This window comes from Sceloporus occidentalis, unplaced genomic scaffold, assembly GCF_023333645.1.
Source record: "Sceloporus occidentalis isolate IW3139 unplaced genomic scaffold, rSceOcc1.0.p SCAF_243, whole genome shotgun sequence".
Taxonomy (NCBI): Eukaryota; Metazoa; Chordata; class Lepidosauria; order Squamata; family Phrynosomatidae; genus Sceloporus; species Sceloporus occidentalis.
Genome location: NW_028317223.1, coordinates 910,797 through 931,412, shown reverse-complemented (window position 1 = coordinate 931,412; position 20,616 = coordinate 910,797). Strand labels below are relative to the sequence as shown.

Sequence of the window (20,616 nt, the reverse complement as noted above, 5' to 3'; positions counted from 1 at the left end):
CTCTTTATATTGGTCTTAAAAAAACTATCCGTACGTGGAACTACAATGGCCTGTCCCATACATTAAGTTGTTCGGTATGGGTGGAGAAGACGAAAGGTTTTTCCCACCCAGGACAGGAGCATGCAATGTTGAGAGACAGAAGTAATAATTGATAACATGCTCACTGACACACAGATGACGAGTGCAGATCTACATATCTCATGGAGTGAGTTTCAGAAGTCACCGTGTATGATTATGGTTGTGCGACTCTTCACAGCTCTGTGAGGAACACCTTCTGGTTTGTGGCCAACAGATGCTGGGTGGGAGTCTCTTCTGGATACACCAGGAACCCGGTGAAAGTGATGTACTTGCCATGGTTGCTGTAAGCTCCGTATCCATCACGGCTGTAACTGTATAGCCAGATAGTATCGCCCGGTTGTAGGGACGCCATCACGCTCTGACTCTGCATCTCTCGTTTCTTGGAGTGACTGTCATCATAAATCATTGCTTGGACTTCATTTTGGTTCTTCATCAGCTTGACCGACATTGTCTTGTAGGGCATTTTCCCAATGGTAAAAGAAAAGTAATAGGCTCCTGCCACCCTACACCGAAACTCACCTGCAGATAGGTTGAAATCCTTCCCAATGTTGACAAACTCTGTGTCGAAGGTGATGGGCTGATGTTGTGTCTTAATGTCCTCTGTGCCAAAGAGACTTTCCGTACGAGCAACAGAGAAAGCTGATCTGGGGTCTGTGTCTACAGCAGGCTGTTCAGCAGACACAGAGTTCTGCTTGAAGACCTCATTCTGTTCTGAAGACCCCTCTCTGGATTTCGACGTACCTTGAAGGTTGTGCGACTTGTAGGAGTTGCTGCCCTGGAAATAAGAGGATGTATCTGGGTATATGAGGTATCCATTGAAGGTCGTGTAAGGTCCAGCATTACTGTAGATAGCATATTTGGGATCGCCATGAAGACGAAGCCACACAGTGTCCCCGTAATCCAGTTGTAACATAGCACTTTGACTGGCTACTTTCCGCTCTTTGTGGTGGTGTTCATCGTAGACAATCACCTGAACCTCATTCTTATTCTTCATCAACATCACCGACAGATTCTTCTTGGGGAATTTTCCAACGGTGAAGGAAAAATAATACGCTCCCGGAATCCGACACCTGAACATTCCGGCCTTGGGGTCAAAATCCCCTCCGATGTTCACGTAGACCTTGTCAAATGTGATGACCATCTCAGGTCCACCTTCCATGCTGCTGGTGCGAGCAACAGAGAAAGCCGAGCGGAAATCATAGCCAAGAACCACGGGGGTGATAAAAATAAGTCGAAGCAAAGCGGAGCCGTTTAGGGAAAACATTCTGTCTAAAAAAAGAAAAATTAAATTAATACAAAAGTAACATTGCACCAAAATCAGATCCATCATCTGCAACAATATCAGGCCCAGCTATGACTTTTCCCTAACATCTAAAAAACTGTCACCAACCACAATATTGGATTATTGGCGCATGACAACATGATCTATAAAATATCCTAAAATTCTTTATGCTATAGATTAAAAAAAACATCTTTCTGAGTAATGGCGGTCCTTGAGTGTTTGTGGGTCTACAACTAACATGACGTTGAGGTGGCTTCAAGTCACAAATGTTCTCTTGGTCCAAGCAGGAAAGGAGCCTATTGAGGTCCTGTTTGATCTCGAGATACGTACGGTGTTTTAGTGATAAAGAATAATTTAGATCATTTGGGTGAAAGCTTTAAAAATCTTCAAGCTTTAGGGCAAAATTATCCAACTTCAGTTCTCAAAGGCAACAAACAAACAAAAAAAAGCATGACATGTCGAGCGTTGTTCCATGACGCGGTGCTAATTATTCAATGAATTACCATTTTGTATTAATTAGAGAAATTTGAAAGCTGCTGTCGGGATTGATGTCTCTAGGGGGCAATAAGGCATTGGAAAACATCTGGAAGCCATTCAAGTCATGCAACTCCTGATTATCTAATGACCAGGGGACCTTGGCATGACGATTCAGGCTCATCCCAACATCATTGGGTAGATAGATAGTCCCCGTCCTGGCCTAGAAGGTCCTCGTCCTGGCCCACAATCAGTAGACGATCTACCTCTATTACCCCTTCTAGACGTGGGAACGTTCGACCTCGTTGGTCTGTAGTACCTTTGGAAGCCGAGGACCCGAAGGCTCCGCTTGTACCTTTGTCTTCTGAGATGAAAGACTTTCTTTAAAGAGAAGAAGTTAGAATTTCTTTCCAGAACCATGTCAGCCTACACTACGATTCTGATCCTTCATGAGTTGTGATCAAAGGAATCATTTCTCATTTTTAATCTCAGACAGTGGGAGAAATTTGAGTGGGCACAGGGGGGGGGGTTACATATCTCCACGGCAACAAGCAAGACTGGAGAGGTCTCGTTTAAACAGGTTAAGTCGGGAAAATATGTGCCGGATTCTTCTGGAAGTCATTGAAAATGTTATGCGTTTTCTTACGGATTCCTTCTTCCTATTGAGCATTTAAAGATTATTGCGGGGTCATTAAAATTTTAAGGCTTCTCAGTGTGGCTTCTTGGCATTAGCCCCCCCCCACCCCAAATAATCCACACACCTATGCCAGCTCAGGGGTAGGATGGCAACTTTGATCCAAGGAGGCAATTAGGCAATCTGCCAAATGGCAGATACAACCCAAACAAATGTGGGCATACGCACCACCCAACATCCTCAATGCCCCCTCACCAGTCCTATTTAAAAAAAATGGAATGCCTAGAGATCTAGCTTAAGAAGCACAGAAAGGATACAGTCCTGATAGACTGCCGGCCTTAAGCCTCACATTATGCCCTTATGTATTGGGAAAGTTGGGGGGAAAGTTGAAAAAAGAAAAACTTGGTGATCATTTTGGTCCAAATCAAGCAAATGAGAAGGAGCCCACCCAGACACTCTAGAAATATTGATCTTTTTAGCCCACCGTGAAGCTTGTATGTAGTTACTCGCCAAATGTGTTACCCAATATGCTGTTATTTTGGTCCTCATGGAAATCGTGACTTGTCATTATTTAAAAATACACTTAATTGAGTCACCTACATTCAAGCAGGGATATCAACCATAACATACTGTAGAAAAAGCACCAACTAGGAGTCATATATAATTACAGCGGGGGAAAATAGGAAGGGATCAGCTCCAGACTGTGTGACACTGAGTATCTACCCCTTCCCCCTGAGACCCTGAGAATGGGGCAAAAAAACTGAGACTCTGGGGCAAACCCTGTGAGTTCCCCGGTATGATTATAACAATTTTGTCAGATGAGCATAGGAAGTAAATGGAGAAACCATTAACAGCAAATGGCACAATATGTAGAGTATATTGCTATATGTACAGTATATTGCTATATGTAGAGTATATTGCTATATGTAGAGTATAATGATATATGTAGAGTATATAGATATATGTTGAGTTTATTGCTATATGTAGAGTATATTGATATATGTACAGTATATTGCTATATGTAGAGTATATTGATATATGTAGAGTATAATGATATATGTAGAGTATATTGCTATATGTAGAGTATAATGATATATGTAGAGTATATAGATATATGTTGAGTTTATTGCTATATGTAGAGTATATTGATATATGTAGAGTATATTGCTATATGTAGAGTATATTGCTATATGTAGAGTATAATGATATATGTAGAGTATATAGATATATGTTGAGTTTATTGCTATATGTAGAGTATATTGATATATGTAGAGTATATTGCTATATGTAGAGTATATTGATATATGTAGAGTATAATGATATATGTACAGTATATAGATATATGTAGAGTATATTGCTATTTGTAGAGTATATTGATATATGTAGAGTATATTGCTATATGTACAGTATATTGCTATATGTAGAGTATATTGATATATGTAGAGTATATTGCAATATGTAGAGTATATTGATTTATGTAGAGTATATTGCTATATGTACAGTATATTGATATATGTTGAGTATATTGATATATGTAGAGTATATTGCTATATGTAGAGTATATTGATATATGTACAGTATATTGATATATGTAGAGTATATTGATATATGTACAGTATATTGATATGTGTACAGTATATTGCTATATGTACATTATATTGATATATGTTGAGTATATTGATATTTGTACAGTATATTGCTATATGTAGTGTATATTGATATATGTTGAGTTTATTGCTATATGTAGAGTATATTGATATATGTTGAGTATATTGATATTTGTACAGTATATTGATATATGTTGAGTTTATTGCTATATGTACAGTATATTGCTATATGTACATTATATTGATATATGTACAGTATATTGCTATATGTTGAGTTTATTGCTATATGTACAGTATATTGATATATGTTGAGTATATTGCTATATGTAGAGTATATTGATATATGTTGAGTATATTGCTATATGTAGAGTATATTGATATATGTTGAGTATATTGCTATATGTAGAGTATATTGATATATGTTGAGTTTATTGCTATATGTACAGTATATTCATATATGTTGAGTTTATTGCTATATGTACAGTATATAGATATATGTAGAGTATATAGATATATGTACAGTATATTGCTATATGTAGAGTATATTGATATATGTAGAGTATAATGATATATGTACAGTATATTGCTATATGTAGAGTATATTGATATATGTAGAGTATAATGATATATGTAGAGTATATTGCTATATGTAGAGTATATTGATATATGTAGAGTATATTGCTATATGTAGAGTATATTGATATATGTAGAGTATAAAGATATATGTAGAGTATATAGATATATGTTGAGTTTATTGCTATATGTAGAGTATATTGATATATGTAGAGTATATTGCTATATGTAGAGTATATTGATATATGTAGAGTATAATGATATATGTACAGTATATAGATATATGTAGAGTATATTGCTATTTGTAGAGTATATTGATATATGTAGAGTATATTGCTATATGTACAGTATATTGCTATATGTAGAGTATATTGATATATGTAGAGTATATTGCAATATGTAGAGTATATTGATTTATGTAGAGTATATTGCTATATGTACAGTATATTGATATATGTTGAGTATATTGATATATGTAGAGTATATTGCTATATGTACAGTATATTAATATATGTTAAGTATATTGATATATGTACAGTATATTGCTATATGTAGAGTATATTGATATATGTACAGTATATTGATATATGTAGAGTATATTGATATATGTACAGTATATTGCTATATGTAGAGTATATTGCTATATGTACAGTATATTGATATATGTACAGTATATTGCTATATGTACATTATATTGATATATGTTGAGTATATTGATATTTGTACAGTATATTGATATATGTTGAGTTTATTGCTATATGTACAGTATATTGATATATGTACAGTATATTGCTATATGTAGAGTATATTGATATATGTTGAGTTTATTGCTATATGTAGAGTATATTGATATATGTAGAGTATATTGATATTTGTACAGTATATTGATATATGTTGAGTTTATTGCTATATGTACAGTATATTGATATATGTTGAGTATATTGCTATATGTACAGTATATTGATATATGTACAGTATATTGCTATATGTAGAGTATATTGATATATGTACAGTATATTGCTATATGTTGAGTTTATTGCTATATGTAGAGTATATTGATATATGTTGAGTATATTGCTATATGTAGGGTATATTGATAAATGTTGAGTATATTGATATTTGTACAGTATATTGATATATGTTGAGTTTATTGCTATATGTAGAGTATATTGATATATGTTGAGTATATTGCTATATGTAGAGTATATTGATATATGTTGAGTATATTGCTATATGTAGAGTATATTGATATATGTTGAGTTTATTGCTATATGTACAGTATATTCATATATGTTGAGTTTATTGCTATATGTACAGTATATAGATATATGTAGAGTATATTGATATATGTAGAGTATAATGATATATGTACAGTATATTGCTATATGTTGAGTTTATTGCTATATGTAGAGTATATTGATATATGTAGAGTATATTGCTATATGTAGAGTATATTGATATATGTAGAGTATATTGATATATGTTGAGTATATTGATATTTGTACAGTATATTGATATATGTTGAGTTTATTGCTATATGTACAGTATATTGATATATGTTGACTATATTGATATATGTAGAGTATAATGATATATGTACAGTATATTGCTATATGTTGAGTTTATTGCTATATGTACAGTATATTGATATATGTAGAGTATATTGATATATGTAGAGTATATTGCTATATGTAGAGTATATTGATATATGTTGAGTATATTGATATTTGTACAGTATATTGATATATGTTGAGTTTATTGCTATATGTACAGTATATTGATATATGTTGAGTATATTGCTATATGTAGAGTATATTGATATATGTTGAGTATATTGATATTTGTACAGTATATTGATATATGTTGAGTATATTGCTATATGTACAGTATATTGATATATGTTGAGTATATTGCTATATGTAGAGTATATTGATATATGTTGAGTTTATTGCTATATGTACAGTATATTCATATATGTTGAGCTTATTGCTATATGTACAGTATATTGATATATGTTGAGTATATTGCTATATGTAGAGTATATAGATATATGTAGAGTATATAGATATATGTACAGTATATTGCCTTATGTAGAGTATATTGATATATGTAGAGTATAATGATATATGTACAGTATATAGATATATGTTGAGTTTATTGCTATATGTACAGTATATTGCTATATGTAGAGTATATTGATATATGTAGCGTATATTGCTATATGTACAGTTTATTGCTATACGTAGAGTATATAGATATATGTAGAGTATATTGCTATATGTACAGTATATTGCTATATGTAGAGTATATTGATATATGTAGAGTATATTGATAGCTCAATAAAGTTTGGAGCCCCTGTCAGTTGTGACATTTGATCCGGTGATTTAAATCCCCCCGTGATGTGTGATCATCGGGTCACGCGTGTATTCAGCCAGGGTACAGATCAGAAGCTCAGCATGTAAGGTTTCTCCCATCTGATCATCATTCTAATTAATCACAGCAGGGATCCCAAGCTTTAATATTTAATACCTGGTGCATTAGCTACTAAAACACATGAACACTCATAATCACCGTGATCATACCTTTAAATCTGCTGTTCCACTTAGACACAAATATTACATGCGCTCTATGGAATGCTGAGCAAATAAACTATAGGAGAGCTATATATATATATATATATATATACACTTCCCTGAAAAGGATTAATCACATTAGAACTACACAGAAACTTTTTAAGAATGTTTTTCAATTTCTATGGCAACAACCTATCAGAGCCGTTCTTGTGTCACATCATAATTAAGAATTCCTGGCAAAAAATATAAACAAAGAGCTCCCTGACTGTAGTCTGTATGTTTAATATATATTAATATCTTATAATGTATATTTTTATAATTTTATGTTGTTCATATTTTTTTACTTTTTCTAATATGTTTTGGAGGAATTAGAAATGGAGGCGAGGGTGATATTATGTGTTCTTGTGTCACGTGACAATTCTGAGTTCCCAGCAAAAAGATTTGAATTCTAGTCTCCAAAAAAGCTGCATTCAAGATTAGCAATTTCAGAAAATCCATTTTCTTTACCAAAAAAAATGCAGTTAGATCCCAGCTTCGGAACATTACCAATTAGGATTATTATTATTTATTGTTTTATATAGCACCGTCATATTCCGCAGCGTGGTACAATATATTCTGCTGGATATGGAATATTTCAGTTAATATATCGCTAGTACCGCAAAGACACGTGTCCACCCCTAACAATAGATAGGATATATCTATCTATATATATATATATATATATAAGTATACGGGTATGAATTAACTTTTTAAATGCTGACTCTCAAAATCTGGAAGGTTTTTTTTAGAAATTTCAATCAATTTCAATTTAATAAGTGTTGCCAATTGATGAGATATATGTTTTTTGCATATATACATATATATATATATATATATATATATATATATATATATATGTACAAAATACCGCCCACCCCATAAGGGCTGTTAGCCTGATGACCCACATTTCTCTTATTTAATGTGTTCATAATAAGTACAGGCTTGTATATGATGTATAGTGATGTATATATTATCATATCATCCATAAACAAACTGGATTTAAAGACTTTAATGAGGGGTGATTGACAGCTGTTGTTTTAGAGATGTAACTGTATATAAGTGTTTGGGGGCCGATGGCTGTTTCTGTAGATGTAAGGGATGCAGAAATGACCCCAGATCTTTGGAATTCTGCCATTATCAGGGGGCTCGTTGGGGTTCTCTGTTGGGGTACTAAGCAATGATATTACCCCAATGATATATCATTGACGAATCTCCCAGGTGAATATGTCTGCTGATCTGTGGTTTGGATGGGGAGCGTGAATGTCAGGGGTAACAGGACCCCCAGATACCCTGCATCCCACCTGTGCACAAGGTTATGGATAATGTTACTAGGCTGGTTACCTGATCTATGCTGTGACTATAAAACATGCAATTGTCCTCTTTGAGGAGGTATCAGAAGGTCTGCAGCCAGTCAATGTCACCCAGCCTTCTGACAACCACCTCCCTGCCTCCCCCTGACCCCCATCTCTCCTTCTCTCCTGTCCTGGGTCTACCCTTGAATTATCCTTATAGCGCAGGATCTGTGTCTCCCCTGGGACCCCAAGCCCCCCGAATCCCCCCCGATCCCCCCCAGCACTTACCTGCGCTGCTCCTGTCACTTGTCTCCTGCCTTTATCTCCAGTTTGTGATCCAAGGAAGGATTTGGTGCAGGGAAGGGGGTGCTGGAGGGTGGGGGGGGGAGTGAGGGGGGTCCATACATACAGAGCACCAAATCATGGACAGCTCCACACAGTATATGTATAGGCAGATATGTATATATGTAAATATACATATATATATATATGGACCATTCGCATGCAGTTATTATATAGCCTTTTGCACAGTGAGATGCTTTAGGAGCCGTCCTGTGATCTGATCATGTGAGAGGCTGCTGCTGTACACAGGTGTCAATCAGCTGGCTGTAACAGCCTTGATTGTTTATGTTTGTTTACCTGTATGTAAATATGTTTATTGCCCCTAGTAATCCTGGGGTCGTAGTCTAAGACTAGCGCGTCAGAGGTTTAGATGTAATGTAAGGATGTTTTAGAGAGTGGTAGATAAATGGAAGAGCCTCTATGCAGATGTGGTGCACATTAAGGGGATTTACAGATGCATGGGGCAGGCATACAGCTCCTGAATCTAAGACGAGACTGAATAAGGTCTGAGTTCCTATGGATTAGGTGCTCTTACTATACATATAGGAAAGGGGACATGCATTATATAGAGTCACGCTAGGGAAGGATAGAATAAAAGGTACATAGAATCTGCCAGCTGATCAGGCTCATTCAGCCCGTCTAGTCGCCTGTTTTTCCTGCTATAACAACCTTAATCAGTCGTTGGTCTCGTCTATATGTCTATCCCATGCATGTTTAAATCCCTTGTATTAACCTTCACCACGTCTGCTGGGAGGCTGTTCCATTTATCCACCACTCTTTCAGTAAATCCCCAACAGATGTTATGAGAAAAGCAAGATGATGTGACGTAACCCTGATACGCCGTATCTCTCATAAATCGTTGCTAGCAAAAAAATAAATAAAAGTATACGCTTTTTGGAATTTACAGACGTGGAAGACGTTCACGGCCGTCCTTCAATAACCAGGACAGTGCATTCGGCTGCCCCCAATCCATTTTTATTTCTTGTGGATCGGTGGAATTGGTTTGGAGATATTTTTTTTTTTTAAAGTATACATTGAGGAAGCTGAGATGCATGGCAGCCAGTGGCAAAGCCAGCATTATCCGATCAATTTCATTTCCTAAAGGTTTCCCCCAATCACAACCACAGAGATGGGGAGGAATAATCTGAGAACAGGCAGTTAAGGTGGCTGCCCCCCGATATAATACATATAAGGTGGATATATATATATATACTAAAAATTAGGGTTTGCAGAATGTGACGGATGCCTTTAATCAAAACCCAATGTAAATAGAGTCACATAGAACAGCCAGTAACAAAGTATCTATTATGGTGAAATACTCCTTAAATTATTCTCTACTTTCAAATATTTTAGAAAAAAATATTAGCAGGAATTAACAATTGAATGAATTCCACGAGAATCGACACTGCTGGATCCGTAAAGGACGGCATTGATGGCTGCCGCCGAGGAATAGGGGATAAGCACAGAACGCGTCCGGGAGACTTTCCAAATCCCAGGCGGATTTACCAAAGGGTAAGAGCCGCTACGACGACAGCAGCAGGGCTCCGGGAAAATGGGAGTAACCATGGCAACAGAACATCTCCATTGTGTTAAAGCACAATAGATGTGTGCGATTTTCCCCCGACAGGTACAAGGAGATTTAAACAACAGAAAAAAAAAAAAATACTGCCATGAATTTCCAGTGATATTAGCTTTAAAGGGACAGGAAGATAGAAACGGGGACATTAAAAGGGGGATTTTAACCCCGTTCATTCATGAATGACGGGAGCTTGATGCCTTAACAGCCTTAGTACCCTAAATCATGGGGGGTGAGGGCCGTCCTCTCCCACGTCTCAAGCTTTTGGGTCAAAGACGCGATTAGAGATAACTCTCTGCCATCATAAGCACTTTAATGTGGAGGATGCTGTCAAACGACGCTTTAGCTTCCTTCTGTAGCCAAAAGCATCCATAAGAATCCGCTCTCTCACTAAACGTTTATTACTGCAGAAAACGAGAACATCTGCATATTTTTTATAGTTAAATACCGGCCAGATAAACATTCACACCTTCAATAGCAAGACGGCAAACGGCTGGATTTACCAGGAGCGTTTATACGACTCGTCTAAATTACCCTTCTATGCTTACTTTTCAGACGAGAACCAGGCCTGACGACTGGCCCTCTTGTGTCAGCGGTAATCCCGGATGCCTTCACAGCGCCAGGACTTTTCAAAGAACGCCTGCCGTATATAAATTGGAACGACAATTACGGATGCTGCCCTTAAGATCAGGGAAATTTTAAGGGCTATAAGTTCCCTTCTATTAAGTTCCAGGAGTTGTTAAAGGCTGAGGATCAGTGGAACTCACCCTTTACAGCTTCAAGTCGCTGAATTCCTGCTCCCATAACAATCAGCCACACAACTACAGACCAGGAGTGATAGGAGTTGTCAGCTACGGTTGGAACAGCCCTGTGTCGGGGTCATTGAGACATAAATCTTACAGCTTAATAACCTAAAATGATCAAGGTGACCCCTGGGGACAGATTCGCAATGGAACCCTAATATTCTTCGTAAGACAATCCAGTATCTTGAATAGCGAGTCCAAAAGGTTCCTTGCGCCTTTTATTTACAACCCCCAATATAATTTCTTGATGATCGATGCCCTACGGACCACTCGATGCTGAGAACCGTATTCCAAACGTGGCTACAGACCCACAGATCCTGTTACATCTCCTGCGGTAAATGAACATTTACGACACTTCATGTACAGATTCACAAGGAAAGCGTGCCCTTTTTTCCCCAGGTTTTTCAAGTTTATGATCAAAAACAAAGCTACGTGAAAAGGACCTACAAAGCAGACACCACAAATGACAGGTTTATTAGAAGCAAAACGCTGCCACTTTCATTCACGTTCCGAACAGATATTACAACACGGGAGCTGCCGCCGGACAAGACGTCAGGGAAGGTCTGGAAGCCGGACAATTATCAGAACACAGACGTACTTTATCTTTTTGTACATATTTATTCTTGATTGTGTGCATAGTGAGGTTTTTTGCACGGCCGTAGGGAAGCCCTTCCACTTTTCAGCGGGTGCGCAGTCTTCTGCAGCACCGCCTGATCTCAGGGGGCTTCTTGTACACGTAAGAGCCTTCCGCTTAGGTATATCCAGTGCGTAATGTTCTAAAAATGGACAGAAGTTATGGACAAACTGATGGATCGTGTCTTTAAAGTAGGCTTCTTAAAAACTTTGGCTGGTAGAAACCTAGAACGCCCCTGGCACCGCGCGCTGGGAGTCCGACGCGGCAAAGTAAAAGATCGAAAAGGGGGGGGGGGGGGGACATCTGCATTCTCAAATTTAAGATAGCCATACACAAACTGTGTTCCCAAGAATGAATGATTATTAAAAAAAATAGAATCATACATTATTGTTAACAAAATGTGTACAAATTAAACTCATTCTCCAGGCAGAGGGAGCAGCTTTAGGTGCAGATCCTACTGTTTCTCCCTTCAATAAAATCTCTTCTGTTCAAAAATGTAGCTTTTTCCTGCAGGCACCTTACGGAAAAACAGACTATTTCCACGATTCATGTTACCCTGAAACGAAAAAGAAGAAGTAGTGGGTGAGGCTAGACGTTCACATTTCTAATGTCTGTTTAATCTGTTTAAATACGCATTTTAATAAAAAAAAATGAAAAACAATAATAATATATTGCTGGTTAAGCTATTTTACAGTCTCTGGCCCCTGCGTTAACACTGGGCACGGAATATAGGATTAGGGCATTACCTCTTTCTTGAGTTGGCTCCAGCAGTCTATCCAAGAGGTATACGCAGGCGCGTAGGGGAGGCTGCCTCCAGCCAGTCTGCACAAAAAAAAGATTGTGTGAAATACCGGCCGATTCATTTTGGGGCGTTAGTCTGACGAGATGCTGCGGCATGTGCCGTACTCACCCGCAGTTATTAACAGCCATCAGGTTAGAAACCAGGAGAAATGGGTATGTCAGCATACTGGATATGAACTGAAGGATTGAAGGGAGAGATAAGCGAGGAACAGAAAATCGGGAACATTATAAACCTCAAAAACAGAGAGATAAGTAAATGCAAACTTAGCACACGGCAACGTTTTTCTGTGTAACATTGCTCTATTTATTCTGGAGAGTAAATACATATCAGCATTAACAGATAAAGAAAATAAGAGGAAAAAAAGGCTAAGCCTCTAAATGTAATTTTTAAAGACATACAGTAGCCGGTGTTATGAAGAACGCAGCCTGTAGCATCTATTCAAAACTAGGATTTTTCAGCTCTGTGCCCACAGCTTCCTCTGCATGGAAATGTCACGCGTGTCCTCGGGGCATATCAAAGGGCGCCACCTACTGTCAGATCTGCCACAACACACCACATACCCCCTAAAAATAGCCACCCTTGGCATTAACGGACTAGTAAAATCAACACGGTGTATGACCAATAAATTCTGGGCTGCACAGTGAATTCAGATGTCAATCAACTCACCCCAGTAACTGCTTGCGAGTAGCTTTTCATCTCCCCAACAACCTGCAGCGAAGGAAGAGTCAACCTCGTGAGTGCAGGTAGTTCTCACAGAGAATATTAGGGGAGGGGGCAAGTTATCTTACGAGGTCCAGTCTTACCCCATTATCCAGGGCATACGTGTTGAGGAGATAAGCCACCGTGTTACAGATCCACAGAGAAATGATATCTCCTAATAGCCTTGGAACAAGACCCCTACGAAACGGAAAACAGAAAATGAGCAACGCACCGAGGTCTGCCATTTCATGACGCAGGGTCAAAGTATAGCTCAAAAAGGGTATCAGTTTTAAAACAAACATTTGGGCGAAATAATTCTTTAATAAATGGATCTAAATTTCTCTTACTCATTTATAGCCAAATGCTCTATTGCAATATAAATCAAAATGAAGGATAAATTAAGTTAAATTAAGGATGCCAAAAATTCTATTGACATAGGTTTCAATGTACACATTAGCAGTTTGCCTAGTACAACGTGTAGATCAAAATGTATTGACGCAAAGCAGACATGGTACCCAATCACGACAAAGTCCCTTTTGAAAGTTATAAATTCTGACAGTAAACAACGCTAAGACAAGTGAAGAAAATCAAATAAAAAGTAAATGAAACATACGCAAAGAATCCTAGAATTCCTTCTTCTTTGTATATCGTGATGATGGATCCAAACACCCCACTGTAAGAAGAGAAGGCATTACATTTCATTCACATACACAGCTATCCCTCCGACCAATCAACTCAACAGCTCAGTGGGACACCATCGCCTAAACTGTGCACACGCAAGGCAGGGGTGTCCACCTAGAGCCCGGCATTCAACGAACAGACCAGACATTAAAGCCAATACACAACACAAATGGGGAAAGTGGGGTGTGTTAGGATGTCCACAAACATACATACTTATACTTGGTCTCTCTCCCAATGAACTGGACCATACATCGTAGCGTGATCACTGCACAAAAAAAAAACCAGCAGATAATAAAATTATACTTTTATACTCGCTACGGGATACATTACATCAGAGCAGTCGCTTTGGGAGTTTTCTGAGGGATACTCTAAATCATGACTGTGATTCCATCGTTACAGTCTTTTGTTTAAGAAACAAAACAGTAGACGGTCATTTGTAGGACGTGGACAACGTACCATGGAAAGGGTGTGTGATGAGGGTGGCTGCTGAACGAGCAACCATCTCCTGTGTGGTCTGTAAAAGAGCAGAAACGTAAAAACTGTCGGTACGATCGGCTAAACCACAATTCAGCTATTGAGATCTGAACGGCAAGTTGGGAAGTTAAAAAGCTTTAAAAACAGTTTTAAGTGGTGATGGATGGCAGTCGCAGCGATACAATTCATAGCAAATAACGAAAGCAGATACTGGGATCACTTGTTTATCTATAAGACCCAATAAGCATGTAAACTCCTGGAAGATAGCATTGTACAGCTCTGCAGAACATGGCGAGAAAGCGATAAATAATCCCGCAGCGGCAAGTGTTTACCTGTTTGATAACATGGTCAAGTGATGCTGAGCTGTCTTTGTATTCAGCATCGCCCTCCTGCAAAAGACACAACCGAGCTTGGTCACATACAATAGCTTTCCTACGCCAATAAAAAAAAAAAAAAGATGATTGAATTTTGTCTGTTTTTATCACCACGGCTGGTATGTCAGAAAAGTGGCTACAAAGCTTTTTTTAGTCTTAGCCGTGGCATTAATTTTGCAGCCTTGAGGTTACAAATACATCCACTACCCATCGAGCCCACGGATGCCGATTAATCACAGCAGTAGATGAAGCAGAGAACATGAAATATGGAATCATGACGTTCACGTGTCTCCATCGCACAGCGGAACAGTCTCAGCTGATAACGTACCTCTTTTTGTTCAAGTTCATGGTAGCGCTAGGAGAAAAAGAGAGAAAGGTAAATAACCGGAGGCCACTGAGAAACGGGTGACAAGAAGCCAAAGCCCATCACGTGGTACCGTTACGGAGTCACATACCTGCAAGACTTTACTGTGTACCACAGTCCCGACAGCCCCCGCGCATAGTCTGGGAGCCAGGCCCTTGAACAGCCCGCTCTTCCCGTCAATGCTAATTATGTGTTTTGCTAAAAAGGGAGAGAGAATATTTTCCATTAACAAATTGATCACCGCAGCCCTTCGGCAGCTATGCATTCTGCAACCTCGGTCATGAGTGGGGGATTTAAAATAGAAATTTAAATGTAAGACTGATATTTCTTTCCTCCCACCGAAGACACGGAGTAAGTAACGCTGCAGTATAAACCAGGATGGTTGGAATTGTCCAAGGTTCAGGTAAGTTGACCATGGCCCCAGGAAGCTCACAGAGACGTACAGAGCCTCAATATCCATCACATCATGTAACACCTACTCTGTGTTCTACCTGCGTCTCCTTTGTATAGGAACCTAATATAGTCTGGTGCTGAACTGGGGACTTCCTGCAATGCCGATGTTATATTTGTTCTACTAAAGGAAATATATCTGGTTATCGGTATAATTGGCGCCACCTTATGCTGTAAAATACTTTTTACGCAAAAGAACACAATTTAAAGTCAACTGACATCCAACGCCCCGTCTATCCTAACCCTTTGCGGTGCGGGAGTGTAGTTACCGTATGCAAACAGGCCCGGAAGCTGGTACACCTGCCGTCCAAACAGATTTCGCCCCAAGGTAGGAGGCAGTGGCTCATGTCCCACCTAAAAAAATAAAGACATTCAATATTACAATAAAATCAGTTACACTTTGTGTTTAATAGGTTAGTGCGTTTTGCCTGCAGCAATATCATGGCTGATTTCCCACAACGCTGAATACGCCCCACACCCCATCGGAGTACCCCGCCGTTATCCCCCCCGCACCCCATCAGAGTACAGCCTTATCTCCTGGTCTTCAAAACAGAGGGGAAGGCTGTTGATTCTTAGTTACGCTTTCTTGACTCAAAGTTCAATAGATGCCAAGGTCTGGAAAATGTCTTACTTCCCACAGCCAAAAGGCGATGCCTAAGTGCTGCGCTGTCAAGTAGGCGGGGAGTTCACGCCCCTGAGGATCCAAACATGGCAGCTAGCGGGTAGGTTTATATAAAGTGAATAAATGCAAAATAATTGCACATTATAAAACACAACTGGCTAAAGTGGCCCTAATTGAAGTACTTATTCATCTCCTTTTTATTTGTTCCCCTTTTTAAATACTTTATCATGCTGAACAGCTCCTCCGTGTACTGCTTTAAGGTATATTTTAGATCCCTTCAGGATATTTAGATTTTGAAACTTACTTCCAATGACTCTGAGTATACTTTGCAACAGTTTCACTAAATACCCTACTTAAAGGAAGAAAAGCGTCCTCTGCTTTCTGGTTGAAGCGTCGAGGCTCGTCCGTATGGAATGCTATATGAGGACATCAACTAATTGCTAGTTTCAAATCCCAAATGGAGTATATTTAGTCCGTCACATGTCACAAGGAATCACCGCAAAAAACAACACATAACCACACCATATAACCCTTTCACGGAATAAACATCTGCCACAGATAAAGTCATCACTATATAACGCTTAATACGTCTTATTAACACGCGGGTTCTTTTTGCGGCGACGCTCAAGCAACCTTTAAAGAACAGACTATGTAGGGAAAAATTCTGTTGGAAGAATTCGTCCGCCAGGAGAATAGCGTTTGATACAAGAAAGGGTTACTGAATCCCGGATCACGACGTAGGACACTGCTTTGCGGCGAAGTAAAACTGAACGGAAAATTAAAGAGACGAAATCGAGGCTTCAGAAAACGGTTCCTGGGAAGGACCGCAGCCAGAGACGGGTACAGTCTATATAAAGAGGTGAGATCCAAACAGCTGAGGTTTCAGTGACCCCCTCGTGTCTTTCTATACCGACAGACGTTTATTTTCAGATGACCGGGTGAGGACAGACGCAGGAATGAAGTGCCTTACGCTGTCGGCGCTGGGATTGGTAATCTTCCTCCACTTCCAGCCGCCGGGAGACTGCGCACAGAACCTTCCACGCCATAAGCGAGGGGTGCTGGACATGGTCGTGACCCTCTGGTGTTACAGAAACAAACTGAAGGTGCCTCTGTTGGGCATCAATTTGTACGGCTGTTATTGCGGCACCGGGGGCCGAGGTGTGCCGGTGGATGCCATAGACCAGTGCTGTTTCCTTCATGATTGTTGCTATCACCATTCCCGGGTGGTGCTCGAGTGCTACAGCAAAGTGAAATGGGACTTCTATCACTTCTCCTGCGGCCGGGGTCGCACCAAATGCACGTCGGCGAGCGTCTGCGGTAGGATGGCGTGCGAGTGCGACAAGCAGTTTGCCGAATGCCTGACGCGGGCCAGACCCAAAAGAAAACATTTCTTCTATAACCGGAGGGACTTGTGCTTGGAGCCGAAAGGCGTTTGCCCTCAGATCTTTCCTGACGTGACGGAAATCTTTCAATGGCCCCAGAACGTCTCCCGCAAAGAAGAGGAGAGCGGGAAGCCTTCGCCACCATCAAACAAGTCCCAAGGAGCTCTTCAACACAAAACCATACACTAACAATGTTCCTCTGCGTTTTCTCTTGGCAAGAAAGGCACCGATTTTGTCCAGTTACATAAATCACAGGACAATTTTCTTGTCTAGGCTGGGAAGCCTGCAGACCACCCCGACTACCCTCAGCCAGCGGATGCCCTGCACTGCCTTGTTTGAATGAAGAAGTGTATTCAAGTAATTTTTATAGCAAATTAAATTAAAGCAAAAGGGACTCGGTCATAGAACCCGGAACCAAAAGGCTCAATTCACAAACAAGTTCTTTCTAGGCTTTTGGGCAAATTAGCTATGAAGAACGGGCCAGGAGCGGACCCCCAGCGGTAAGGAGAGCCGACACATTTTAAACTAAACGTTCTTTTAACACTAAGCTGTGTAGATGTACTGTATATTCATTCAAACTAAAATAAAGATCCTAATATGTGCCGTCTAAGCATTAATCTTACAAAACAGTGTACAATCTGTTCTTATGACATCACACGCAGTGAAATGACAGTAGATGAGGTCATTCACCTTTACGCAATGTTCCTGCTTGGGTTCTAAAGTCCAATGGCAGTCAGGGTAATAATTAGCCAACGGACCCCGTGCCAACAGCGCTTCAGCAGCTCTTCTGATTTTCTGCCAGTCTGGGATTTAAAAGCTTTTCCTATTAAATATTAGATGTGCCGACTACACGAGTATTGATTTCTACGCGGAATCTTCTGCCAGAGCCGCGGATCCTTATATCAGATATATAATGATTACAGGAAAAACAAGAAGAAATACCCGGAATCGACCCTTTCTCTATTCTTCGAAACAGCTTTGAAGTCTTCTGACAAGGTGAATATCACCAAAAACGTCTTTCACGCGATACCCCATGAATAAAGAACCGCTACCAAGAGCTGCACGTACAAGAAACTCCCAGTACAATAAGCCATCCTTTTCACCCCGGAATTAACCTCTGGATGGCTCCACTGTAATTAGATTCCAACATTTTACCAACACTCACGTAGTAGGGTTACTCATTCGCCCTGCGGGGGGCATTCACGGGCAACAGAGCCGCTGCCGTTCGGGGGCAATTTCAATGCCCGTGGCTACTATAGGAAAATCTACAAAGGAGGATATTATTTTAAACAGCTGGGGAACTCTAAATAGTTACAGGGTTATCTCGCCAATCAGAAACATTGTTATTCGTTGGCATGAAACTACACATTTCGTAGAAAACATAATAATAATAAAATAAATCAGAAAATTCTGGATCTTCATTCTTTGATAAAGAAATAAACAGAAAAAAGTATTTGACGCCAGTCCTAAAAAAAAAAAAAAAAAAAAAAAGATGATGGTCGGTGAATAGAGGGCAGACGTTAAGTTTTTTATTCTCCTCTAGAGTGTAAGCTTGTGAGTCAAGCCTTCTTTACCTAATGTATGGGCTCGTCTTAGTCTGTACGGACTGCAAGCAACGATATATAAATAAAAGATAATAATGTCCTACATGCGCTGCCAGACAACACCTCCAAGTTCACTTATACTGTATATACAATGTATATCGTACTGTATATTACACCGCGCGTGTATCAGGGAAGAACAACCCAAAAGCACACTGACATCAGACAAGCTAAAACAGGGTTTGCGTGTAATTTGCGGCACTGAATGCCATTAAAGGGCAAACTCATCCGTCCCGGCCTTGGATTATTATTATATCTTAATTTTCTTCTTCATCAGTGATCTGTGTGTCATTCTGCACGATTTATTAAAAGAGCAAATAACCCACCGATGATATTATATATTTATTATATGAAAGATATTATATGTGATGACATTTATTATATATATATATAGAAATAAAACATATAACAAAGCAAATATTCACAACAAACCCTGACATTTTCCTCCAGCCACCCCAAGGTGCTGCAGCCAGCTGTGTGCGATCCGCTGACAGATGGCAGACAGATGTGTGTCCGGCACCGGGCCCACATGTTACCAGGACAGACAGACAGACAGACATCTACCCAAACATGCCCCACGGTGCAGGCTGTCAGCCATGGAATACCCCTCCCTCAGCCCCCATTCCATGTAGACAGCAGCAGCCATGAGCACCTCCTGCTCACCAGTCAGCCATAGCCCTGTACCCTGCACACTGCAGCAGGCGACGCTCCTGACAAGACACAGCTCGGCCCACACAGGCCACGATACTTCCCGCATTACTGCTGCCAGACCAGGAAGCACCGAGCCCCTGACAGGACTGTGCTGCCCCAGGATCAACCCCCTGCCTCAATATTTGGCGCAGACCGAGGGGAGGCCCCGCCTGCTAAGGAAGTCACTCACCTGCACCAGCATCTTCACGTACATTAACGGGTGGGACACAACTGTGAGGCAGGAGCCCACCAGCACCTGACTGGCCGTGTCTGCCATCTTGGAGAAGTCACGTGACGCGGGTCGCGGCTTCAAGGAGAAAGATTCAGGCGACAGGAAGCGCAGTGGGGGAGCACGTGATGCGCGTTGCCGGGCAACGCTGAGAGTTTGTGGGAGGAGCTACGTCTAGTTCCAGAAGCGGAGCGGTGCGGTGAGGAAATTTGGGGAGCCCTTATTCGGGTGGAGGGGGTTGTCTTTTCTTAAATGGGGGTGCAGTCACAGATAGCCCCACTCACAGGAGCATGATGGTCACTCACTCACTGCCACCCTGCTCGGTCTTTAAGAAGATCTCA

The 20,616-nt window shown here is 39.9% G+C and overlaps 2 protein-coding genes across 2 annotated transcripts; both read right to left on the bottom strand.

Moving 5' to 3' along the window:
• Positions 1 to 250: 250 nt before the first annotated feature.
• On the bottom strand, positions 251 to 1,270 carry LOC149276268 (complement C1q tumor necrosis factor-related protein 4-like). Its single transcript, XM_089503825.1, has one exon. It carries the CDS (start codon positions 1,235 to 1,237, stop codon positions 251 to 253), a length of 987 nt encoding a protein of 328 aa, XP_089359951.1. The 5' UTR covers positions 1,238 to 1,270.
• Positions 1,271 to 12,376: 11,106 nt separating this feature from the next.
• On the bottom strand, positions 12,377 to 20,323 carry LOC149276267 (mitochondrial carrier homolog 2-like). Its single transcript, XM_089503812.1, has 12 exons — positions 20,237 to 20,323; positions 16,021 to 16,105; positions 15,375 to 15,499; positions 14,896 to 14,952; positions 14,546 to 14,603; positions 14,303 to 14,354; positions 14,022 to 14,081; positions 13,513 to 13,606; positions 13,376 to 13,417; positions 12,818 to 12,885; positions 12,654 to 12,729; positions 12,377 to 12,463 (listed from the first exon to the last, which is right to left on the bottom strand). Exons 1-12 carry the CDS (start codon positions 20,321 to 20,323, stop codon positions 12,377 to 12,379), a joined length of 891 nt encoding a protein of 296 aa, XP_089359938.1.
• Positions 20,324 to 20,616: the final 293 nt, after the last annotated feature.

Excerpts from the sequence above, each read along its gene's own strand:
- LOC149276268 (XM_089503825.1), bottom strand. The coding sequence starts at position 1,237 with ATGGAAGGTGGACCTGAGATGGTCATCACATTTGACAAGGTCTACGTG.
- LOC149276267 (XM_089503812.1), bottom strand. The coding sequence starts at position 20,323 with ATGGCAGACACGGCCAGTCAGGTGCTGGTGGGCTCCTGCCTCACAGTT. Across the intron at positions 14,082-14,302 it reads GGGAGAGAGACCAAGTATAA|TGGGGTGTTTGGATCCATCA; the intron begins GTATGTATGTTT and ends CTCTTCTTACAG. Across the intron at positions 12,886-13,375 it reads ACTCGCAAGCAGTTACTGGG|TTCATATCCAGTATGCTGAC; the intron begins GTGAGTTGATTG and ends TCAATCCTTCAG.